General features: G+C 32.9%; 2 protein-coding genes across 6 annotated transcripts in view; both read right to left on the minus strand.

Annotated features, from left to right (window-relative positions):
- LRP1B (LDL receptor related protein 1B) overlaps positions 1-27594 on the minus strand; it is a 1899381-nt gene that overhangs the window by 1572984 nt on the left and 298803 nt on the right. For all 5 annotated transcript variants that reach the window (XM_079135584.1, XM_079135585.1, XM_079135582.1 and 2 more), the window contains exon 2: positions 3471-3593. In XM_079135584.1, the coding sequence (XP_078991710.1) occupies positions 3471-3593 (123 nt within the window). The remainder of the gene's footprint in view (positions 1-3470; positions 3594-27594) is intronic.
- On the minus strand, positions 20559-21898 carry LOC306658285 (RNA-binding protein Raly-like). Its single transcript, XM_079135074.1, has one exon. The coding sequence runs from the start codon at positions 21793-21795 to the stop codon at positions 21403-21405; it is 393 nt and encodes a 130-aa protein (XP_078991200.1). The 5' UTR covers positions 21796-21898; the 3' UTR covers positions 20559-21402.

Raw genomic sequence — 27594 nt, forward strand, 5'->3', positions numbered from 1 at the left:
GGAAAAGGGTATATTGGATGTAGTTAATAGCATCCTAACTTAAAAATGAAGAATCTAGTTTAAACTATAAGAACATTAGATTCCCAGAAAGTATCTACATCTGCTATGGCTGAGTTTCGGAAAGGAAGCATCATTAAGCATTCCACAGATTAATCCTGCAAGGAATTAAATTTTGAATACCTCAGAATAAAAGTGCCTTTCTAGAGGACTTCCTTGCCACAGATGGCAACAAGCTTTCATTTCACACATAACCATTTCCAGTATTTACTATCATTCTGGTTGCACACAACACCAACCAACAACAGCAGGTTGAAAGCAATGAATAGAAAGATGGGAATTTTCCTGATTTTCTATTTTCATTGTCTCATAAAACCTAAAGATAGTGCTAACCATTTTTTAGATAATTGAAAAAATATTTCAAAGACTGTACAGAAATAAAAACTTTCATACTGAATAATAAAGTTACAACTTATTAAAATTTTCTAATTTCATATTTCAGATAATTCACCCCAACATGCAATCAGTTTAGTGGCAAATCAACCTCAGACAAGATAATTCTGGGTGTATTTCTATGAGTGAAATAGATCTCCTACCTCAGGGATCCTAGAAAACACTCTCTAAGCAACACAGGAGAGAAATTAATGTATTGAGTTTCTTGTCTTTCTGCATGTATACTTTCTTCTAAAGCTTTCCAGTCATCAATGTTTTGCAAATAAAGTTTTTCCTCTTCCTCAACAATGTCCATTTATTTCCTGTTAGAATTTTGTCTCTTCAGAGCTTTTACTGAGCCATAATAAATTCTAAGCTGGATTGGTCTTTCCTCTCATTTTAAAGGCTAAGTAGATTTTGTGAAAATAAATACATTCCATCAGTTGGTTTCCTCTAATACTTTGTAGATTCAACATATTTTATCTTCAAATCAAAGATGATAATATACTTTTGTTCATATAAAATTTCCCTTCCTAACAATCATTCTTCAAAGTTTTCCATTTCTAGTACTTATTTTTCACATCAAATGTATCTATTCATTCAATTATAAAATTATGCAATTATTTTATACAGATCAGTGACAACTGCATATGAATATCATAAAGCAACACATTACAAAACTCTGTGATTAGAGAAAATGGTAATTGTCAACATCTGGATTGAAGAATTTGAATTTGAAAAGTCTGATATTTTTCATAAAGCTTTTGTTCTATGCTTGTCCATATTTCAGTTAATACTGATTGAAATCATTTATCTGGAAGAAGTTAATACAGTATAAATCTATACTGCTGTACAGTTTAAACACACAGGTAGAATAATAGCTATATCTCTGACTTTGTTAGGTGAGTGCATTGAGTACGTAGTTTCTTATAACTCCTCTAGATCACAAAACCAATCCTGCCTGGTTCTCTTGTTTAGCCCCCTGTTTAGCACAAAGGCAATGTTACTGTTCTGTTTACTTCACCAGCATGAAGGGGATTCGCATACTTATGTTATGCTTCCATTTCTCTATGCTTTTGCTATGTGCCAGTCACAGAATTCCAAAACATTCCCCTTCACTCTGACCCTTTCATGTATGGATTCCACAAGTGTACCTCATGTCTCTGTCCTTTTCTCCAGTCATGGAATTGATGGGATTATCAAGGCAGACTACAAGTCTATACTATGCATTTGAACAATTTGCTAGTCTGAGTATACCATGACAGCTCCTCCTTGGAGCTAATGAAGACAGAATTCCTAGATGCCACTTGAATAAGGAGAAACTAAGGCTTATGCTGAATATGGTCCCATTGCTTATATAATTCATGGCCAAAGTTTTGATTATTGTTGTCTTCTCTCATTTTTTTACCATCTGTACCCATACACACAATATTGGAAACCTCCATTTTTCACACATTTAATAAGATATAATGTATATTCCATAAAATATACCCATTTAAGATGTACAGTTCCATGTTTTTAAATAAGTTGAGTTATGCAAAAATAACTACAACCTAATTTTGGAAAATTTTCTTTCTCCCTGCAAAACCTCATATTTATTAAGTCATTCCCCATTCCTTTTCTAACCACTATGCCACACTCTGTTCTATAAATTTGCCTGCAAATTAAAAATGTTGTATTTTTTTGACCAACAATTTTTCCTTAGAATAATGTTTTTAAGTTTCATCCATGTTATTGCATACTTCATTCCTGTATATATCCAAATAATATTCATTTGTATGGATTTACAAAATGTATTTATCTATTAGAATTTTTCTATTAATTTAATTTTATTGTTTTTTCACATCCAGAATCAGGTCTGTGGTATAAGGAGCCTAGGGAAGTTTTCCAAAATTAAGTGAGAGAAATTGGTAAAAATTATACATGTTGTAAATAACTACTACTTATCCTATAGAAGAAGTGATTGGCTCAAGGTAAAGAAAAATAATTAGTGTAATTATTCAACTACTTAAATGTTCAGAAACTTTAAAGAAACTAGCAAGTTTTTAAAAAATTAATAAGTACTGCCTCTGTTTTCTTATGGCAAGATTTTTATCAAAAAATGCATTTTGGTCCTGTCTGTAAAACTTCTATACAAGTAGCTAAAAATGAAAAATAGAACCAATAATTGTTTCCTCTACAAGGTCATACAATAATGATGATGGATTTTTCCCTTCACTTTGACCTCACAGAACTATGAGGTTGCTTCGGTAATGATATTGGGATGGAAGCATATCTGGTCACAGGAGGAACACAGACTGATGGTGGAATTGCTAGAAATATCCATATCAAAATGTAGAGGACTATTCATACTCCAAATAACAGGTAAACATTAAAGAAGTGTGACATATTTACCTATGGTTATATTATGCATTTAGAAGTTTGTCATAGTGCTATTTCCAATGTGAGCAAAGCCCTCAGTGGTCTCCAGGTTATGGTGATACAACTTCATTTAGGATCCACATATACCAAGTGCTTCTGGATCCCATATTATAAAAGTCATGACAGTAAGGATGGATAAGATTTCTGTTTTCAGGTTGAAAGGAAAACAGACTTGACAATTTGTGTCATACTTTTACATACTAATAGAAATATCACGAGCTAAGGTTTGATTTCCTTAATATTCCTTCTTCATTTCCCTCTGTCTAAAGACAAGTAAAATAAATTATTGGAGAAGGTTCCTTTTATTGTTATGTTGTAAAGGACTTTTTTCACTTTAAGTCAGTTTTTTTTTTTTTTTTTAGTGTTAACATAACCACATTGAAGTAATTAACCTTGCATTTTCTTCCCGTCATAAAATAATTCTTACCAGAAAACTGTATTTTATGCTCTCCCTCACATACTCATTTTAAAGAACACAAACAGAAGCTTTCGCGTTTTTTAGATTGTTTGGAAACAACAAAAAAAGAATCAACTAGATACAGCAGTCATCCGTGAAAACAACTGACATTTAGTTTCACAGGGAAGATAAACCCAAACAGCCCAGGAACCTTTCTACTCACAGGTGTCTAAAGACTCGTCTGAATCATCAGGGCAGTCGGGGTCACCATCACACAGCCAGCTCTGGGAGACACAAGTCACGTGATCGTGGCAAAGAAATTCACCAGGATCACAGGACTGCTGATCTGAAAATGAAAAATGTTTCAAAATAAAATATGAATGATCTGAACATGAACACAAGAGCAATACAAAGATGAAATGTGAGAAAGCAATACTTAAAAGGTACATGAGTATGATCCACATTTTCTGTTCAGCAGCAAGGCAAAATCAATTATATTTCTTAGTTTTAGCTGCTCGGCTTAAGCACACCATTTTAAAAGACTAGACTTTATCACAGGTTCACACAATCTGTTCTGGAAATAGTTAAGAATTCTGTTTGTGTTTGTGACTACAGGCTTTATCGTATCAAATATGCTGTATAGATGTTCCAGCCAGTGAATTTTGTAGAACATGTTGAATCAAAGCAGAAGCTTTTGAGCACAGAAATTCTAGTTTTTGCTCTGCTCCAAGAAAAACAAAAATCAGTAATGAGTTAAATATTGTAACTAAACTTCATCTCTGAATATTTAGTTCTTAACTATCCATCTTGATATTGGGGGTTCATGTGTTTACATGAATTGGACATCCTACATCACATAATTTTCTTCTTTTTTTTCCCTTGACTTCTAAGGGGGCAGCTTCTGCCACAGGACACCAAAAATGATGATAAACTTCAATAAAAATTTTCCTTTTTCCTAACTGCACTTTTCTACAGTTGATTGTGTTGGAAATACCTGTAATTTTCCTCCCAATGTTTAAGAACATTTGGGATTTTCCTCAAGTTCTAGTAAATTCTTTAGATGTCTGTTTTTCACCATATATTTATTCATATGTTATAAGTCCCTTAGAAAACATAATTCTTTTAATATGAATGAAATTCATACTCTTTTAACATGAATGAAATGAATGCTTCTTACAGTTGAGGGTCTATGAACTGGAAAGAATGTTAGAAGACTATTGACCATTCAATCTCACTTGTATTTTTGTTTTATGTGTATATGTATACATATGTATTTCAATAACAATATAAAAGAAATTCATCATTAAATAAGTTTAAGTGAGCTCTATCAATAAATAGCAAAGAAAAAATTCTAAGTGATGAAAAGCTGGGCATTGTGGCGACTGCCTATAAACCTAGCTACTAGGATGTCTGAAACAGGGGGATTGCAAGTTTGAGATCAGCCTGCACAACTTAGTGAGATCATCTCAAAATTCAAAATAAAAAGAACTGGATATGTAGGCCAGTGGTTCAATCTTCAAGACCACTAAATAAATTTTTTAAAAAAAATTCTAAGTGATAGGAAAGATTAGACCATGGCTTAATTGGTATTTTCTTTAGCAATATACAAAATAATACTGTATCATACTAAATGTTATCTTAGCTTTAATATAATGTTTTATCTTTTCTCAAACTCTTCTGTCCGTGAAACATGAAGAGTATAACTTTCAGTAAATTTACCATACAAAAACACACAAAAACAGATCTTTCATCTACAGATATGGGTATAATAACTATTTTTCATTCTGAAGGTATAGATATTTCCTGACAACTCATGTTATTACATCTTTTATTATATTTTCCATGAATTCACCATCAACACCACACTTATTGCTATCACTATGTTATTTTTTTCTTTTTTTATATTAAGTTGCTTGAGCACAGTACATATTTGGCCTTAGGCTTAATGCTACAGAAGCAAAGATGTAGAAGTCAGTTTTTCTTCTTTAAGAATCCAGCAGACTACTTTTGCCAACTTATTTAAAATATGCTTAAAAGGGAGAACCTAGATAGAGAGAAATAAATACAAATATAAATAATATTTTGGGGCTGGGGTATATAGCTCAAGAGTAGAGCACTTGCCTAGCATGTGCAGTGTACTGTGTTAGATCCCCAGCACCACCCTCCCCCTCCTTGTAGTCCAAGGAGGTAAAAGCATTTCTTTAAAGGCTTTGGGTGAATGGGACATAGGATATTCTAGGCAGAGTGGAGAGTGAACAAAGTTGCTAAGATTGTGTTTATTATAATGCATTTGGGGAAAATAAATTTTCTACTGAAATTGAAATGGCATTTAAGTTATAAGTCTTGAATTTTCTCCACCAGAGTGATATATGATATTTATAAGTATAGTCCAATGCTGGAAGTGGGAACTTCCATTTTTTTTTTTTTTTTGGCAGTTGCATAAATTTTGGAGTTGGGGTGGGGCAGGATAAAATTCAAAATGTTTTTCTTATGCACTATGAGGCCATATAATTTGTCATCAAATAATTTAATTAATGATGAATAATAATAATGAACAACAAATAATAAATTATGAGAGTAAAAGAGGATTGTTAATAATCAACTTGGGCAACAGGTTAAAACTAAGTCTATTCCAGGAAAGTTAGGATGTTTTTTGGACCCATAACTACTCTGCCCTTGATCTATGATCTTGAGATGACAGGTTTTCTCTTCATTCCTCCAAATTATAGCAAGTTACTATGATGAGAAGGGGACAAAAGATGGTCCCTTGCTAAATGTCTTTGTATAGTTCATGAACCAGTAAACAATAAGTACTTGTTCAAACTATAAAGAAGTAAACAGAATGATAAAAAACCATTTATGATGTTGGAAAAGAGTCTCTTATAAACACAGGACAGTAATGAAGGACCTTGATTACTGAGGGAAACATTTAGTAGATAAAGTGAAGTCATGGAAACTACTTAAGAAAGTATATTTAATGATAAAACATGCTATATCGTTATGTTAGGAGATTCTTAGTATTATATAGAGAAGAGTTCAAGATGATTGAGCTAAATTAGTGAGGACTCAATGAAGACTGCTCCAAATGATGCTATGTAAGAGTTAACAATCAGTCACTAAATGTTTGAAAGGCTTAAAGAGTTCTCCAAGTAAATATCCTCAAAAAATGATTCGTTAGTGTCTCAAAACTAAGAAAGAACATACAGTTAGCACACAGACTGTAAGGGTTTCTATGTGTACATGCATCTGAGTGATTTCATGGTGGGAAATGGAAAGATAATAGAAGGAATCATAAAGGGAATAATGTTTTATATTGATAGATATATCAAGAAGCACTTCTACCTACATTTCTTCGTTTGCTCATTTGTACAACAAATATTATTGAACTTCTATTATTTTCTAGGCTCTGAGAAAAATAATGAAAAAGAAAAAGCAGAAATTTCTGCTACTATGGAGCTTATATTACCATGGGACAAAACAGAACAAAATAAATGAGTTAACTGCATAGTATTCTTGAAGATAAACTCTATGGAGAAAAGTAAAAGGAAGATGGGGATTAAAGGGTGTAGATTGGTCCATAAGCACAATTTACACAAAATGGCCAGAGAATATGTTAAAGAGAATGTGACAATATAAGAATAGAGGCTTATAAAGGGTCAGAGTGACATCTACTTGAGTAATAAACCATGGCAGCAAGTTGCCCAGAAAATTGAAGGGACCCTAAAGAGGTCAGTGTGGTGGGATAAAAAGAGAACTTAGGATGAGTTCAGATAAGAAAGTATGGGGTTGGGACAGTAGGTGAAGTCTTGGTTACTTAAAAAGCAAGATGGAGACACCTGGAAGATTCTGAGTAGAGTGACAACAGTCTGACTTACTATTTTATAGGATGACTTTGGCTACTGTTTTGAGAACAGATTGTAGTTAAGTGAAGGTGGAGGTAGTGAAATCAACTAAAATGTTACTGGAATAACCTAGGTAAGTAGAGATGATTGAATGTATAAATATGTTCCTGGAAGGTAGTGTTTATGTTATATTTTGGGAGTAAACTAAAGTCAAATATCATGTACCCTATCTTATTAAATGTTAGAATTCTGAATTTGGATTTCTGAATTCAAATGTTAAAATTTTGATAATTTTTAAAATATACTGAATTGAGGATGCTTTGGAGACATCCAAAAAGGAATATGCAGTGAAATATTTAAGTTTGAAATTCAGGAGAATGATCAAAACTAGAAACAGAACAGAACTGGGGCTGACAAAAAGGTAGGAAAGTTATAGGAATTAAAGTTAGACGAAGTTAAACTGAGGAAAGAGATCTGTGAGGATGACTAGACTGTCAAGAGAAAAAAATTTAAAAGTAAGAGTAGTAAGACAAAGTTTATCCACATTTAAAGCAGGAAGAGCAAGGCGATTGACATTTACTAATGCCCCGTGCAATTTCAAGAACTGAATTGGGGAATGTGTCACTAATGACAAAGTTCAAGGGTAATGAATTCTGAAAAGATAGAGTAGATGTGCATGCTGAAAGAAAGGTGCAACTGGAGAGAGTCTAGAGGCCTGAAAAGGAGATGAAGTGGAAGAGTTTGTCCAAGAACTCATAGGGATGCTATACAAACAATAGCAGGAACATAAGAGTGTTTGTTTGGAGGATGAAAGGATAGAAAAATGCAATGGTGGATCAACCATTAGAAAGAAAGTTGATATTTTCTCTAATTGTGTTTTCTTAAGGAACCAAGATGCAGAATTAATTTCTGACATGTGAAGAAAATAAAATTGGAAAGGGTGGTAAAATTTCAAATAGGTATTATGAGACTTGGTATAGGAATCCACTAGGAATCTGTGAAAAGATTGCATTCTAATAACAATGAATATACAGCTATCATTGAAAAATATAAATTTGACAATTGAGTGCTCTTTTTATTTTGTTTGAATGTCTAAATGTTAACCTACATTGAGTCATGGATACAAAAGAATCCTCAAGAAAAATCCCTTGGGAAAATATGCAAGCCATCCATTCTCAATATGAGCTCCACTTACATAGACATATAAATAAAGTCATCATCATCTAAAAGTAAGATCTTTTGTTATAGGAGTAAGGTATACTTAAGGCAACTTACCTAATGAGCCTATATTATCCACTTGCTAAGCAAGCTTCAACCTTTGAAAACAATTTGCATTGTTGCAGTTTGTGGGACAGTTTTATTTATTCCTTTAGGAAATAATAGTTGAGAAGAGCTTACTATAACCCATCTGTTTATTTTTCAACCAGATATTCCATTTCAAGGTCAGTTTTAAAAAGCATTGCTTATGGTTTGAAATGAGAACATTTTTGCTATTGTAAGATGCTTATTTAAAATGTATTTACTGGATTGAGTTCTTGGAATCAAAAGCAAAACATGTAGTATGTATGTGTGTCTTCCATTTATCCTATTTAATGCTTCAACCCACATATTTGAGATAGTCAAACTAATCTCATTTTAAATGTCTTCCTATTATATGAAACAGTGTTTTACGCTGTAATTAAAACAAGAAGCTTATGAGAATGTGAAGTTTTACTTACATCCCTAAGGAAGAAAATCAAAGCTAGTACCATGTTTATCTTTTATAATAGGCTCTTGCAATCAAAAACATGAAAAGATTAGGACAACCATAGCCTATGGAGTTTACTGAGTTTGGATTCATTCTGGCACAGGAAAAGCTTAGTATGATAATCTTTCTATACTTATATTAAAACATCTAATTATTTTTTAATTGTAATTTACAATGAATATTTTGTAAGTTTGACATGCATAGTCTTAACTAAAAGATTTTGTATATATGAATTTTCACCAAGTAGCTAATTCATATTTTCTCTTTTTAATATTATAATGAACTGCCTATTTTGCTCTTTTTGAAAAATAGGAACTATCAAATATTGAAACATCTTTCAATAGGTATCTATTAAATAACTCCATATCCTTGAATATTTCATCATAATTAATTTGCAATAATTATATGTCAATTATTTTAAAAGTTAACTTATTATTTTACTGGCAATGATAGTTTACCAACAAGTTAATCATCAGTCTATTGAATCATAATAGGACACTATAAGCAAATTTAAAGGAAATATAAGTTATGAACTCTGCTAATTAGTTACAAATTAAAGGTAAAGGATGGATTCATATGCATTCAATAATTAAATTCCTAGGGACTCAGATAATGATGTTAAAATTATGTTTAAGAACAAGGAAGTTAAATCATTGGTACAGCCTTCTGTTCAAGTGAACTACAGAGATGTGATTTGACTTATACTTTCAACATTTAGTTGACATTGATAATATTTATTATCTCTATATCTAACTTAAATACAAAAGAGCTAATATACATATGCGTAACATAGTATTCATCATTGCTAAGAGAAATATGGCTAGTTTTCTTTTTGTCTTACATAACGGGCAATTAATTCATTTACCAAGAGAACAGAATTTTTGTGAAGAGTTAGAGAAAGTATTGAGTTTCCAATTTTGATAAAGCTCATAAAGTTAAAGAAATATTTCTGGTTAACAAGTTTCAGAAAGTACTTTATTCCCTTTCTTTTATATACTCCTATTCCAGCAAAAAAGTGCATTTGTAGATGAAGAATAAATTCCCAGAAATTCATTTAGTTTTTAATAAAAAGGTTGTTATTATTAAATTAACTTATTAATATTAAATAGTTCCATCCTTTCACCATCCAACATATACATTTAGCTCTCCTTATTGCTCTACTCACTTTCCTTCCATGTATTGCTTATATGTCCTTATTGTGCCAATCCTTACCTTGGAATGTCCTTTCCCATCTGAGGAAATTCTAGTCATTCAGTAAGGTCTAGTGACATTTTTACCTCCATTAGTGGAAAATTCCTCTATGGACTTTTTTTTTCAGTCTGTCCTAACTCTGTACAACTCTTCTCAATACACCATACAGCTCCCATTTTCCACTGCTGTATGTACTGCACTTTTTGGGTGTTGAGCTCCTAGAGGGAAGGGAACTTTGTCTTGAACTTCATATTTGTGCTTAATAGCTCAAGGAGACATCTTCACCCCAGTTTAATGCAGCACTATTTATGATAGCCAAGATATATAACCACTCTAAATATCTTTCAAAAGGTTAATGGAAAAAATATACTAGTATATATATACAATGGAATACTATTCAACCCTGGAAAACAAAATAAGTGGACCTGGAGGACATTATGTTAACTGAAATAAACAAGGCACAGGAAAACAATGCATGATATTATTATTAGGAAAGCTAATCTCATGGAAGTTGAGTATAGAATGGTGGTTCCCAGAGAGTGAGAAAGTGGGGGTTGGGTGGGAGAGGGAGAATTTGGCCAACAGTTATAATGTTATAGTCAGGAGAAATAAGTTCTGATGTTCTATTGCACAGTAGGGTGAATATAGTTAATAATGCATTTAAAAATGCTGTAAGAGAGGATTCCAAATGTTCTTCTCATATAGAAATGATGAAGGTTCAAGGAGATCAATATACTAATTACCTTGATTTGATCCTTACACAATGTATATAAGAATTAGAACATCACACTCTACCATGTTAATATGTATAATTCTACTTCATCCAAAATATTTTAAAAGAAATTTATCATTAGAAAAAAATTAAGTTGTCTGAACATAATTCTATGCCATTTTTGCAAATATGGAGAAAAAGAGAAAGCAAAGTAATCCCATATTCTCTATTTTATTTTCATAATGACAAATAGCTTTTTTGGCTAATCATTAAAATAAAACTAAGTTCTCCCATGGTTCAAATAAAATATACTGAATAGTAAAAATTATACCATATAAAATTAAAGCATTCATGAAAACTAAAAATCAAACTTGAGAGAGGTTCAATGTGATCCTCTTGGGGCTTTTAAAGACTATACTGAAAATTAGATTTTACAATAGCTAGTGTGCAATGGTAACTTAGCTGAATATGTTAATGATAGTTTTTTAAAAGATAATTCCTTTAGGAATACCATAATTTTAAGAGTAAGATAAAATGTAGTGCACCATTTATGTTAGATTTGAATTCTCATATTTTATGGAGTTGAGGTAGGAAAGGTAAATTAAAAATGGTTTAATTCTGACCTTTTGTTTCTTTGTCAAGGATATACATTTCCTTCTAAAATGGTGGTTTATTAAAAAATAAACCTTCTTATTAAGATAATGAGGCTTGGTATTATTCATCTTTGTTAACTCCATCCTGAAAATTATGCAGAGTTGTGAATTACACAAGCATTACATAATGAAGAGTGTCCATATTTTGATATTAGAACATGATTTTTCATCAGTAATTCTCATTGTAAAGTTGGGACATTATTGATAATTTAGAAACTTGTAATTAAGTTTGGACATTTTTGTACACATACCCACATAATAGGTACATATGTTCTTGCATTTTTTTTTAATTGGCATACATTTTCACCCAAAGCTTGGTCATACTTGAAACTAAAATGTAGAGAGATAAATTATATAAGACTTGAAATTGAATAAAATTGAATAGTTCCATGATAGGCTTGGAATGGCATCCCCAAAAAGTCCACATCCTAATTCTTATCTGCAGAAACACTGCAGATGAGGTAAGGGCAGACCCTGAAGTGGGAGATTAGCCTGGGCTAACTCCAAAAGGTTCTTCTAAGATAGAGGTCAGAGAGGAGAGGATTGGATTTGGGTGTGCCCTGGAAACAAAGGTTGTAGCAACTGAGGAGGGGACCACCCATGGCCTGTATAAGAATTAAGCCTAATTGGGCCATTAACCAGGAAAACGTGGTCTTAGGAACTCTCAGTTATTAATAACTGAAGGAGATTGCCTGAGTCAAGTGTTACCCTGTGTTAGTGCACTGCTGAAATTCACACGTAGGCCCTGGATGTGGTAATGACCCGCTACAGGCAAATGGCTTGCTTAACTCCACCCCTTATCCTGTTTTTGAAGGAAGAAATTCCTCCTGATCCCCTTTTGATCTGTGCAGCTAGAGATAAACCAAGTAGGGGCTCCTTCCTTTGTTAGAGCCAGACCCTTATGGACAGCTCAGTCATGCCCCTACTTCAAAGATAATTCTGTCTGTTGTTATTTTTGATAAATAAATTTCATTATCCTTTTATTTTGCAGTGAGCCCATCCCTTCTACAGGAACCCTTTTCTTTGCCTGCGGGAACTGCAGGGATACTAGATGCAAGGAATGCAGGTTAGTTCAAGAAACTTGGAAAGAATAGGAAAGGAATGGTCACCCAGAGACACCAAAAGAGCTCATCCCTTCGGACACTATTTAGGCTTCTGACCTCAGAACTATAATATATAATAATCTCGTATTGCTCTGAGCCACTAAGTCTGTGGCAATTTGTTACCCCAAAATAAAATGAAAACAAAAAAATCAGGTTTTCAGGTTCATGTGTAGGAAGTAAGCAAATTGCCAGCTATTCTACCAAGAATTTAAAGGCCTTTTTTCTCTTAAGTCACTTTCCCTTAGTATCAACACTAAAATAAAAGACCTTTTCTTCTTGATGTCAAGAGTCAGCAAAAATATATTGACATAGGACTAAGGCCAGCAATAATAACTAGAAAGACATTATAAAATTTTATTAAAAAACATTATAAATGTTCAAATAACTGACATATCTGAGTAAAAAGTAAGTTGTGAAGTGTGTGTGTGTGTGTGTGTGTGTGTGTATGCACGCATTGTGAATATATTTTTATACTTGGAAGATGAGAAAAAATTAATAATATTCATTGCAGAAAACTAATTATATATATTTATAGTTTCTATTGGCAATTACCAAATCCCCACTCATTCTAAGCCTTATTAAGCACAAAGTGTTTTTGGAGCTGCAAATAGTAATTCGTACTTACAAAACCATCTTATATAAAACGAAGAAGAAATTGAAAATTTGAAGAAATACTTTATTCCCTGTTAGAGCTTTTCTCATTTATCATTTCTAGCATAATGAACAAATGAAAAGTACCTCTGTAAACATTTCAAATCCAATTTGACATTTAATTTTCAAGGAGAAAGTCAGTGTTTTTTTCCTTGATTATTTAAACACTTGTACACTTCTTGTGTTTTTTCTAGGCAGTGATATGGAAAATCATAAAACACTCAGCATGGAACTATTTGGAACTGCTTGTTTACCAAAACACACACACACACACACACACACACACACACACACACACACAAACACACACGCACACACACACAATTCCTTTTTTAGCAAGAGACAAAGATATTCATTTGGTGAAACAAGGTTAATACATTCAACATGATTGAGAATAGTTTTTATCATTTAATTAATGCTTTGCAGTGTTCTTTTCTGAAATTTCTGTAAAAGTATTCTATTTCCTTTTTACCTTCCCTTTCTCAAAAGTCCATTTAAAAGATTCACCATTATTTCATCTACTGTTGTTAAGGAAGAGTAAAAATTTGACATGTGTCCTTTGCAAAAGAAAAAAACCTAAATTATTGACATTTCCCTGTAAGTTCTATTCTCTAAATCCTATATGATCCTCATCCAATCTCCCAGGGGTAGCAAAATTCACATCTTTTTTCTCATCTTTAGACTTAGTGAGATGTGAAACAGATGGCTAGGCTTTGGCTCCTTCAGGGATGATGCCATATCTCTTATCTATTATGCTGTTCTATAACCATTACAATTTTACTTATCACAAGTTCTTATTTTGATTTTAAAATATTTTCTTCAATCATAAATTTTTTCTCAATTTTAACAGGTTTTAAACTTATTTAAAAGGTTTTAAACATTTATTAGACAAAGCAATAGAAATATAATGATGAAAACAAGTTGCTGATGTTTTAATAGAGAAATATGCAAATATCTAAACATTTACATTAATGTGCTATAACTACTAATGCAGTTTCACTTGTGTGTTCTTGGAAGAGGACCAAAAATAGAGGAAATATACTATGACAGACCTGGAATTAAGGGATGAGATGAAGAGGAGAGATACCAAAGGTATTGTTATTGGCCTGCAAAATAACAATATTTAACAATTAAAAAAATCCCACTTCCTGTTATGGAGGCAGGGAAGGCTGCATGCTCACTTTCCCAATCTCTTGCAGCTAAATCATGGACGTGTGGTTTAATATAGATTAGTGACAATAGAGGCATGCCATCTGTTAGGACTCTCCCAGGGAAAAGTCTGCTTTCTACTACAAGCAGACTTGTGAGGAGGCAACTCTCCTGCAGGGCTCTTGATAGTGAGCACATCAAGTCTGGGGCACCACAGCCATTTCAAGGGTCCTGACACTAAATCAGAGGATGAAGAGGATGTTAGAGTGGAAAGATGCTCAGCACATGGGTCTTGAATGACATACTTGGGCTTCTCTGAAGTCAACCTCACCCTATCTTACCATTCTCTAGACATTTTATTAGATTATATGATAAACAGCCCTATTGTTTCTTAGCCAAGGTGTGTTGGCAAACTGTACTATCAGCTATAAGTAACTGATGCAGTCATCAGGGAAGCATCTCAGAAAAAGGTCTTTTTAAAGCATTATAATAAAATAATATGAATTTACCACACTGACTAGGTGGAAAATAACATGCTAAACAAAATAGGATGGTCACAAAAGGGCAGCATGGTGCATTAGGGGAACATCAAGCAACTCAAATAGCTCAGTTTTAGTAAGGTAGAAATTAGGTTGAATACTCACTTTGTTTTGCTTGACTATAGGGTTCGAATGCAGTTTGGTTTTTATTTTTGCCATATTGAGAATGCGAATGTTCTACCACTAACCAACACCCCCAATCTTTAGTCAATATTTTAATATGGTTTTGTAACCAAACTTCTTACTCTTCATTATTTTAAGTTGGCAGATTTTAAAAAGATTTTTTGGCGTGGGATTATGAAATAAGAATACTATACATAGTGTTAATACTCATTATTATGTCACATACTGAATTAAACAATTTGTATATTTTATTTAATATTCACTGAAACATATAATTGTTTTCTTATACAGTAGATAAGACAATTCAGAAAGTTAAATTACTTAAAATATGATTTAACTGACAAGATCAGGATACAAATATACATATGACTGAAAAAGCTTGTTCTCATAATCATTAAAACATTTTATCAGGCTAAGGACTACCTGCATTTTGAGAGCAATGACTTTTCCATTGGGAGTGTGTCTGGTAGTACTAACCTCAAGGCAGTAAATGGCGGTGGTTCATGCCATCATTATATACCCTCAAACATCCCCCAACACAGGCACATGCACTACAGATGCTACTTGGAAATCATACAAATACTGCTATTATCTACCCCACATAAAACCGTTAGTGTGTGGCACCAAATTTACAGTTCCAAAACAGGCCTCAACACTTCCTTCTAAATTTTTTTCTGTCTACTGATTGCCACACTCCCAAGTGATTGAGTCTCAGCTCTATAAAGGTAAAAACTATCCTTGGAGAAGTAAACTTGGCCAATCATCTATAATTTTGTAAATAAAGATAAACAGGTATTTATAGGAGTAGCATAGATGAAGAGAATGAATATTAAGAACTAAAAAGTACCAGAGGTCTACCCATGATTATTTTGTCAAGGATCTCCTCTCTTAGCATTCTCCAAAATTAAATGTGGAGTAATTAACTTTTCACTTTTGTAGTACTGGGTAATGAAACAAGGGGCACCCTCCCACCGATCTACATCTCCAGCCCTTCTAATATTCATTTTGTATTTTGAGATAGTCTTACTAAATTGCCCAGGCTAGACTCTAACTTACAATCCTCCTGCCTCAGACACCTGAGTTGCTGGGATTATAGGTATGTACCACCATTCCCAGCTCAATCTCTTTTTATTTCATCTTCATCAGATACTCTGTGGGAAAATATAAAAAAGACATTGGTGTTTACAGACTGGTTGTCTTTTCGTAGCCATATAATCAAACCCCAAATGGTAAAGTGAGAAACTTTTTAGTTGATGTGACAAGACACAGGGGTCCTAGGAAGGCGGGCTTGTGTTATTTGGGTAATTGTGAAATATGAAGAAAAGGTCAATGGGTTTCCTAAACAGAACTCTAAGTAACATAGTTAATTAAGTACTTCTCTACAGAAGACATATGTCATGAGAATTTAAATGAATTCTAATGAAAGTAATTATTACTTTATCAAAAGGAAAGGTTTAATGTAACATTTTAATGTTAATAGGAAATTAGAAAAGTCAGTCATGGGGGACTAAAAGAATATAAATTAAGTTTCATAATGTTTTAAGGACGAGATATAAATGTACATATTTTCTCTCATGTAATGTTTATTCATTTTTCCATAATTAAGAAATTATTGAGAAACAGTATATTATAATCTAACAAAACACAGAAGAATAGTTATGATAACAGACTATGAAAATTGAAATGTTATTTTTCAGTAGGGAATATTTTAATTGCATACAATATATTTAATTAAAATAAAAATTAAAGGATACTCAAAACAGAAAAATTATCAAATCTAGTATTTACCACTTCCAGAACATAAGTAATTGCTATTGTATTTTTCCACATCCCTGCACTTTTCCATATAAAAAAATACATATACATTGTGAAAGTTTTTCAAAAGAATAGTAGATATATTGTTCAATATATTTACCTTCCTACTCAAAATATTTTGTGATACACCTTCGATATTGTAAATATAGTTCCATGTAATAAATTTAAGAAGTACATAAGAACCATTATGAGAATATTTCATATTTTTGAAAAGTTTTTAAAAGTGGGAACTAAATGTCCAAAAATTAAAAGTTATAAAAACTCTGTAAGTAAACTTTGGTCACTTGTCTGATTTTAAAAATGAATTGCTACTTGAATAAAAGTGATATTTCTCAAAAGAATTATTTGTAGAAATTTTTGTACTTAGACAAATTTCCCTCCAAACATAGTGTCAACATTTATATTACATACACACATTTATCTCACACCCTAAACTAAATTTACTGTTTCAACTTAGACAGTCCATAGATATAAGTCTATCATTTTAAATATTTGAACACAAAAATTTTCTTCACATTTTTTGACCATTTTCAATAATATTTAAATTTTAAGAAATGGAAATGATGGAAAATGCTTGAAAAAATTTCATGTAATAATATCCTCATGTCTACCATATCAATGATATGGGGGTTTTGAGGAAAGTTTTTATATATGATGTTACTTCACTCTTAGTGTATGTTCTTAAGATTATTCTTGTCAGGAAGATAATTTCAGAGCTCCCCTGAGGCAGTTTTTCTATAAAAATTCATAGTTTTAAGTTCTTGTGTTGATTAATACTCCAAAATGATCTAGTAGTATATGTATAGCTGTCCAAAACATAGGAACAGCCTTGTCCCTTTACTTCCCAAAGAAATCTTCAATAGGATTTTCCAAAAAGTTTGAACATAAATTTTACTATGAGCTGGGTTCAGCAATGCAGGCCTGTAATCCCAGTGGCTCAGGAGGCTGATAGCAGAGGATTGAAAGTTTGAAGCCAATCTTAGCAACTTAGAGAGGCCCTAAGCAACATAATGAGATCATGTCAGAGTGTTTAGGATATGGCTCAGTGTTTAAGCACCCCTGGTTTCAATCCCTGGTACCAAAACTGAGTAATGTGGTTTTAAGCAAAATGTTTGTTTGTTTGTTTTTCTTTTAAGGGAGGGGTATTCAAAATACTTCCCCTGTTTGGGGAAAGCCTGGGCCCTAGCTCTGTTGCCTAGCCTCCAGTATAAGGCCACTGTAAAACCCTAGGTAATATCTGTAGCATCAGGTGACTAATGTCACAAGGGAGAAATGCTACCTGGGAAATACAACAGAGTTGACAACGAAAGATCTCATTTGACAGAGGGTGGATTGAAATACAGACAAAATTCAGACCTTGTTCTGATAGGAGATTAAAGAATTAAAGGAGTGTTTTTTTCATCTGATATTGTGAAATGTCTATTAAATTAGAATTAACATACTTAAAGTGAAATCTCATTCACAGTAACAAGTTACAGCGAATTTGGGCATATCTAAAAGTTAGATTTCATTTTAATATTGATCATACTCTCCTTAAAATCATGCATGCACACACAAGGACACAAAGCACTAATTAAAAAGTACATGTGTACATATGTTGTTTAGCTTTATAAATTACAAATCTGTAATGATCTATTCATACATCTACATCTTTATGTGATAAATATATTTATGAATCCTTAAAGATATGTAAAGATATATATTATATATGTATACATGTAAATGTAACATCAAAGTTATCTTAATTCTGAGAAATGAAGAATTTTTATTTCTTTTTTTAAAGTTATATATAACATAACGTGCCAAAAAATTCTAGTCAGTTCAATCTTTTAAAGTGTAGGATTTGGATCCACACTCCTCTGATTTCAGCATTTATGTTTTTTTTTTTCCATTCAGAGTTTAGTAAGTTGTAAAAAATCATTCCTAAAATCATTTGAACACCATAAAAAAAAATCTGGGTTTTTTCCATTAAAATATGCCAAATTTGGAAGTGACTTGTGAATTACATGTTCTTCTCTGGGACTGAGGAATAAATGGGTATAGTTTAGGAATCCATTGGCCCATTGTCAAGTACCAATCAGTAAATGACAAAATCTGTATTCAGCAGATGAAAGGACGGCAAACACTATGGATGTGATCATTAAAAAAAAAAAAAAAAATTGAGTGTTAGATACCACAATAGTTTTCTTTTGAAATATTATTAGCAGATAACTGGAAAAATAATAATGTAATCAAATATGAGAGCAAAAGCAAATTGTGAAAATTCTATGCTTTGATTTGTATTACCAATTAATAATGCCTAATTTCTATATGATTAAAGTGAGTATCTTCCATTTGATTTTAATATACTCTCTGAAGTATTTTAAACATTTAATTACTTTAAAATATATTTTTAAAAAGCTAATGAGAGACAAGTATAAGTTAACATTTAAATAATAAAGATTAAATAAAAAATTTATAAGTGCCATGTCATATATATCTGTTAAATTCATGAACTCCCCAAGCCATAATCTATATTTAAAAAGACTAAATTAATTTTAATTCTTGCAATTTAAAAATCAGTAAGTTAACATAATATCTCATTATGTCTTTAATTATCTAACTTATTAATTATTATTCATTATATATATTTATATTCTTGTTTCCCAAGGACATTTATCACTTCTTTGATGTGTACTATAAACACAATTATGTAAATATTATCTGTTTTAGACATTCTTCAACAAACATTTTAATTAATTATGATAAAAATGATTAGAAACTACAGAGGAAACATTTCTGTCTCATTTAAATGATAGCAATGTGGTAATTCACTTTAGAAATTAAAAAATTTAGATAAAATACATTTCAATTTCTCGATGTTCAAAGAATGCATTAAATATCAGTACATACAATCTAACTGTAATGTTTTACTCAATAAAATATTAGATAAGAAACCTAGAGGTGGGGAACAGATTTTATGGAAATTGGTGTTTCTGTAAAGATTGAAGAAAATATTGAATGTTTAATATTCCCAAGAGCTCAGACAACAGGATAGCTATTAAAATCATGGCATACTTTAAAGAACTCCCATCTTCTCCCAATTTTGAGCTGTGGCTTAATTAAGGTGTTGTCACAGTTTTCACATGATGCCTTCACTCTAGTTAAAACTGATTGGACCAGGGAGGTACATGGCCTAAGATAGAGATGTGGTCTAATTCAAAAACTGCCAAATAAGCATGATAGAAAATAATTTGCAATGGAGGAAGGATGGATTATATAGTGGAAAATGAGGGAAGAGGGGTCGGGTGAAGGAAAAATAATAGACAAACATCATTACCCTATGTATGTGTGTAATTACGCAAATGATGTGACTCTACTTTGTGTACAACCAGAGAAATGAAAGTTATACCCCATTTGTGTACAATGATTCAAAAAAAAAAAAAAAGAAAGAAAGAAAGAAAATAATTTGCATAGTCTGGTACTCTTCCTGTATTGAGAAGATAAGGGGTTAACCAGAATACTAAAGAGAGACTTTAAATGTTGTAAACTAGAACAGAAGCTATGAGATTAAAACAACAAAACAAAACAAACAAAAAAAATGTAATGAATGTAGAGTTGGGATCAAATGAGTATAAGTCAGTTATTTACTAGCTACATCATTTTGGTTCAGCTATAATGGGAAATTTTAGTTGGAAACTAATAAAAATTTTTCAAACCGATGAAAAAATATATAAAGTACATTATATTACTACCTGGCAAGACCAAATAGGCAATATATATTAGCTATTATTATTATTATTTTTTTTTTAGGTTTAGATCCAATCTCTTTATTGTCAGGGTCCCCTCCTTGTACCACCCGCCCCTCCAAAACTATAGAAAAACCCCAAGCCTGGGCTTGTCCTGGGGAGAGGAGGCAGAGTGTAGGGAACCCCTGTGCCCTGCCCTCTGGCCTGGGCAGTGCAGACAGGGAAGGTGCATGGGGAACGGGTAGACTGGGAACTCCACCTGCAGAGGATGTGGCACTGGCTGGGATGTGGGGGTGGGGGAGGAGTGCCTGCTGCCAGCTTTCCTCTGGCACCCACTACAGGCTGGCATCCAGGGGTGGGTGCCCAGCTTGAGGTCTGGGACACTGATGCCCTTCTTCTGGTGGCCGCTGTTCCTGTCAGGCTGCTTACTGCAAGGCCCCATCCTCGGCATCTGTGTCCTGGCTGTGCTCCAGTTCTTCCTCGCTATGTGTCAGCAGGCCCTCCTCATCGCCATCATCTCGAGTCTGGGTTTCTCCCTGGGGCGTGCCTGCCTCAGAAACTGCGTCCTCTTGGGGGGCTTGTGGCCGGCTGCTGCTGCCACTATTGCCACTGCTACTTCCACCACCACCACCGCCACTACGACCACCACCACTGCTGCTGCTGCTGTCGTTCTTCTTCTTGCCATCTGGATTGGCCCTTTGCTCCTCAGCAATTTGCTCCAAGCGGCCCAAAAGGGCATCGATGTTGGACTTGATCTGCGTCAGCTCTGTCTTGATGGTCTGCAGCTCACTGCTCTTTAACTTGATCTTGGCTGAGCCCGTGGTGATGGCTGTAGAGCGAGCAAAGAGCTTGACAGGTATGGTAGTTTTGACACGACGGACCAAAGGGACTGTGACCCGGGGTCACTTCACAGGGACTGCCCTGGGTACTGGCACAGGTGACAGGCGGTCACAGTAGTCAAAAAGCCTGTATATGGCAGATGCTGCTCTCTTTAGCCCTTTGGGTCTGTTGGGCTTAGGTTCTCCAGCCATGTTGATATCCAGGGTCTGCCCAGCCAGTACCCTCTCATTCTCTCCCAGCACAGCTGCCCGGGCATGGCGCTCATTGGCATACTGGACAAAGGCATAGCCCTTGTACACCGAACAGCCAGCCACACAGCCATACTTGGAGTAGATAGTCTCCACATCAGACTTCTTCACCACAGCTGTGTTGAGGTTTCCAATGAAGACCCGAGAGTTGATGGACTTAGGGTCATTCTTGTTGGTTACATTGCTTGTCTGGATCTTCAAGGACATGATGGCCACCAGTACTGAGGCTGGGCTTAGCCAGCTATTTCCTCCTTTGGGTTACAGGGTTAGCAGCAACTGCCTTTGGGAACAGTCCTCACCCTCTGAGTCTGGCTTTTATTAGCTATTATTATTATAACTAATATTATATATTTAATGACACTTTTGTCAATCAACTGCTTTCTATTACCTGTGTTGACAGGGTGTTTAGACATTACTGTGTTTCCATTAAATCTGACTTTATAATTGTTCCTGAGTACCTGTAAGTTCTAGCTGCAAATATGAGATTTTTGACTTTTCTTTTTCCCATATGTACTTGAGTTAATTCAAGTAACCAAAACTCTTTCTTGTTGTTGTTACTGTTCTTGAGTGTGTAAGAATTACAGGAAAAAATTAAAAATGAGATTTACCAGAAGCACCATTCCACTGCTCCTATTCTGTTTCTCTAACAAGGGACATATTTGAGTATAGCAGCCTTTTTTTGTCCCTTTGCTTCTGACATGAAGAAGGAACTTGATTGAGAGAGATTTAGATCTTATTTGTTTACTTAGCTCATACTATTGTAAACAAAGTCTTAACTATTTTCAATAAAATTATTTTCAAATGCATGTATAAGACCCTTGGTTATGTGCAAAGTAATTATTAAGAAATTTTACCCAATGTGATTTTAAATATTCTCTATAGTTTCAAACATATGAAGAAATGTATTTAATTTTGAGAGTTTTTTGATTGGTTCAGATGCTTGGAAATTTATGCAAATGCCCTATAGTAAACAAGATGAAAATGACACTACTGTCAATGGCAGCAAAATATTGGGTATTTATCTGAAGGGAAGAATAAAAGTCCACATTTGAAACCAAAACTCACATTTCACTTGGCTTATGTAATGTTTATTTAAATTCAAATTATGTACTTAATTGATATGATAAACTGTAAGTGTTCCTTCTCTGATGAAAATTGTAACCTTGCAAATTTCTACAAAGCTAAATTGGGTGCTTGAGAAATAAATGCAATAGAACCACTAATTCAAGTAAAAAGCAGCAGTCCTGGGGGACATTCAGAGTTCTAGTAACCTGTGTTCTTTTCCCTGCCACAATTTCTAATCTCACCACCTTTCATCATTTTTTTCACTATTAGGAAACCATGTTTTCTATTTGAGAAATTTAAGTAAAAGAACACTGAATCTACTAAGCAATATCTATACCATGGAATAGCCAAAGGATTCTCCCTTCTCTCAGACAGTCACCCAGTTCAGAATACATGTTAAAATGTGTTGTGTGCACATAAAATTCAGAAAGAATTTAATCATCTTAATATTTGTCTATTTCAGTGACTTGCAGTGACAAATAAAGCTAAAAGAATTTCTCTTATCTTACTCATCCCAATGTCTTAAATAGCTACTGTGGTGGGATTATAATTTAAGTGTATAAACTATCTGCACTAGTGATTCATTAGTTTAAATAAGTAGGAAAAATGTGAACTCAGTGGATTTTCACATTGATATAAATTTTAAGATCAAGAGCTTAATACAACCCATGTCACAAAAGTTTCATGTAACTTAAAAAAATAAGTAGTTCTATAAATGAGAGGGTGGGACATTGGGTTCCAAACTCATTCCCCAGGCTTTCTCTTGGGTCTGTAGCTCAGGACTCTGTCCTTATTTTCCTCACCTACAGAACTGAACATCAGACAAGATCATCTTTAAAATCTTCCCAGTGTTAGTATATTTTGAATACAGTGCTGTGTAGACATATACACTGAATAACTATAAAAGGTTTTACTCATTTTCTTTTGAAATTCTCTGTAGAAAAAATTTACTAGATTAGATTCCTTCAAATACATTAATTTCTTACTTAATACTCTTATTTTGTGTTTGAACAACTACTTGTCCTTAGTTCTACTTACTTTATTTGTCCAATTATGATCTAATTTTTTTTAATTTCAAAGAACTAATTTGTGCATTTGAGGACCAAAAAATATCTACCGCCTTATATATTCAAAATATTCTGACAATATAAATCATACCTCAGTAAAGCTGACTTTAAAAAATATGACAAAGATTCTTAACTCAATTTTAAAATATTCATTGTAAACATGCTTTTAAATATGAATTGTGGAATAAAGAAATGAAGCCTGAGATGATTACCCAAAGCCTACAATACACATGTAATATATATTTCAAATGATTTCAATTGGGTAGTGATTTGATCTTTTTTCTTTTTTTCAGTATCACTACTGATTCCAGAGATTTCTAAGTAAAAACCATTCATGTTGGCATGTGACAAATTTATGTATTTATATATAACAACCTTGTTATTGTTTCTGATATTAAATGTTATATTATCTTATTATCTTGCTCTGAAATACATTTACTTATTAACAATCTAATGAAAATGTTTTACTTGGCATCTTCCTTCAGTTCCTCAAATCAGAGGGGAAAAATTTTGAAGAGAGATATGCCAAACATGGATATCAATACTCATTAATTTGATTTTCAGATCCTCTGCATCAAAATCACTGGAATGTGGATTAAACAAAGCAATTTCTGGTTACTGTTAGTATCTTTTGGTGTTCGGATCCAGAAACCAAAATTTTTTATAGGTCTTCATCAATCTTTAGACACATTGAAATTTGAGAACCTCTAACAGAGTGTCTGTGCTTCTTTGTTAATATTTAATCATACTTTTATATAATTCAAACATTAATTTAAAGAAACTTTGTCTTCATTACATTTAAAGCAACTCAGCACATGACCTAGAGTATCCTTGATCTGGAACCACTAGATCTCTTTTGCTAATGCAAGATCTCAATTACAGTCTTAAAAGCCCAAATGTGTTATTGAGGAATATGTCTAGTATCTTGCCATTGACTCTCTTTTTATATTTCCCTTTTCAGATTGCACTTTGTTATCAGCTCCTACAGAGACAGACCCAAGTGTAGTGAGCTCTGGTTTATTACTGTTAGTTGGGCATTCTTTAAGGGAAAGAATATAAGATCTCAAATGAAAAATTGAATATAAAAACAGGTATTTAAATTTGAAAGAATTACAACACATTACAAATTTTAAAAGCATAGAACATAAAACACCAATTAATTAAAAAATGAACACAATATTTTTATTAATTAACTCACTGATATAGCTCTATAATATCTTTTTCCCCCTATATTTATTTTAGCTACAGTCACTTTAATCATCTTTTAATCATGTTTGCTGCAAAGAGATTAGAAATTTAATCCAGTCTTTTCTCTTGAATATTTGATCAATTTTTTATTATCATCTTTGGCTTAGAAAAGTTTCCTTAAATTTTATCATATGTTATTGAAAGGACAATGGAAAGTACATGATTATCAAATTTTTGGAAACCTCCCTATAGCTGCAAGATTTGAAAGAATTTTCCACAAACTAACTTCTAGCTCTATATTTCAAATATTGTTCCTTTTTCACTACCCACATAAAGTGCCATTGGGCTTATTCATATTGCAACCTGACCTCTGACTCTTCACCTGCATGTCATGACATTGGGGGCATCCACCCAATGAGTAGAAGTCAACCATGGCTACATTCATACTACATAGTAGTGGTGAAAAATTGAAGTACACATAGAATTAACTGTGAATCACAAAAATTATCTCACTAAACACAATTTAGACATATTATGCACTCATTTCCCTCAAATAAGATTCCAAAAATGTTCACTGCCATTCCAATATCTGACTCACTCTCATTTGTATTTTTACCTTTCTAAGTAACAAGCACCACAGTTGAGCCGTGGCTCTACTTCTTTTCCTTAATGTTCTTCTCCAAAATGTGATTCACCACTGACCATTTTGAATCCTTGCCTAAATTCTTCAGAAACTTAGAATAATAAAATGCCCAATACTTGTAAACACAGAGCAAGGACCTCCAGTTTGAGCCCTTGCCTACCATCTCTCTCCCTTTTCATTTTGCAAACTCAGCAATCTAGCCCAGCCTGTCTTGTTTGTGGTCTTTCATTACCTCAAGCATTTCCTTGCCTTGGTGTCTTGAATTTCATACCTTCTGCTTAGACCACTCTCCTTCCCACTTTTCATATAGGATCTATCTTGTGCCTCCATTAAAAGTCAGTTCTTCTAGGCATCTTGACTCATAATTCCCATCACAGTTCATTCTTGCACACTGTTCAATTGTCTACCTTGCTTCCTAGAATATAAGCCTAAACAAAAGCCAGAATTATGTCTTAGTAATCATTCTCTACTACATACATTAATGCAACAAGTACTTACTGGAATAACAAAACTGAAACGATAAAAGAAAATGGAATCAATATATTGGGGCATTTTTATGACTTCAGTAAATTGTTTAAATTTTCCATAACTTGGTTTTCTCATATATAAAATAGGAATAAAAATGTGTACTTTGTGGCTGTATTGTGAAAATTATAAAACATTACATATAAGTCATTATCATAGTTTGTGGCATGCACAATGGGAGCTCTCAAAAAATGAGAGGATATTATTATTATTTATCATAAGATAAAAAGTTAGTTTTATCTCCTCAGTTCTTGAAAGTACATTAACTTTTGCTAGTTCAGAACAGTACTGATAATCTCAATTTCAAACCAATATCCAAAAAAATGTTGGTTTTTTTCTCCTGCTCCCTCCCTCTGTACCTCCCATTTCAGTTCTATGACTTTCTACCCTGGAAATCCTGGCCAGTGGTCACTTTGATAGTATGGGGGCTTGATGAGGAGTCAGGCCCCATCCTACACTAATACTGTGATGCTCTTTTCTATTGTCATATGCTATTCTATTCTTGATAACCTTTCTTCTTTATTTTTACAAGAAATAATAGCTTTGGTGATGGTGCAATTAGAATGACTACTATTCCTTTCTTAAATTTCTAATTTTTCCACCTCTGGCTTATTTATCTTTCCTTAAGAAATAATCCCTTTGCATAGTTCTAGTTTTTTTATAATCAAATTCTGACTTTGAAACTGACATATAATATTGGTGTGATTTTATTCTCACACATATGCACACTTGTTAAATAGAACAAACAACCAATAAAAAGGTCAAATTGGCAAATAAAAACAATGCTATTTAAATCAGGGCAAGTAGATTTCAATATAGTCTTTCACAAAAATACCCTTTTATATTGTCTTTTTGTGAATTTCAAGATTGTAGTGTTTTATTAAGTTGAAATGACTTCGATGACCATTTTGACAAAGCATTCAGTTGAATCACTGTGATCACAAGATTCTTGGGCAGAATCATAGTGACAGAAACATTCTAAATCCATGAAAAGTAATTTTCAAAGTAATTTTTAAAAATCTATCTGTAAGTAATAATTGAGATGTGGGTTATAATATCAAATGCTGAATTGCTTTTTGTTCCAAGTCCATGAAATTAAATCAAGCACATACAGCTAGGACTGTGGAAAAAGTTTCAATCATTCATTCAAATTAAAACTGGATTTGATTTACAAAATGAATTGGACCAGGTATTTCCTAAAAGTTTCAGTTAACAACTCTGGGGATTGGGGAGAAAAAAACTATCAAAATTCTCCCTCAAATTCTGTATTTCATTTTTGTGACAAATTCTATTTTGAATTTCTATTATATTTATTTAAATATAGGCAGAAGTTCTCTTTACAAGATGAAAACATGATATTCTGAAGAAAAAGAAAAATGTATATACTAAAATATCTAAAACTATAATTTCATGAATCACATTTCTTGATCATTTTTTCTTATGTAATTCTAGTTAAATAATGTAATTCCACTATAGCAAATTGAATCATAATAATTTAATAAATAGCTAATTTCTTCC

The sequence above is a fragment of the Sciurus vulgaris genome (assembly GCF_902686455.1).
Source record: "Sciurus vulgaris genome assembly, chromosome: 3".
In the NCBI taxonomy this organism is placed as follows: domain Eukaryota; kingdom Metazoa; phylum Chordata; class Mammalia; order Rodentia; family Sciuridae; genus Sciurus; species Sciurus vulgaris.

Bases quoted from the DNA above. Each gene is read 5' to 3' on its own strand.
- LOC306658285 (XM_079135074.1), bottom strand. From the start codon at position 21,795: ATGTCCTTGAAGATCCAGACAAGCAATGTAACCAACAAGAATGACCCT.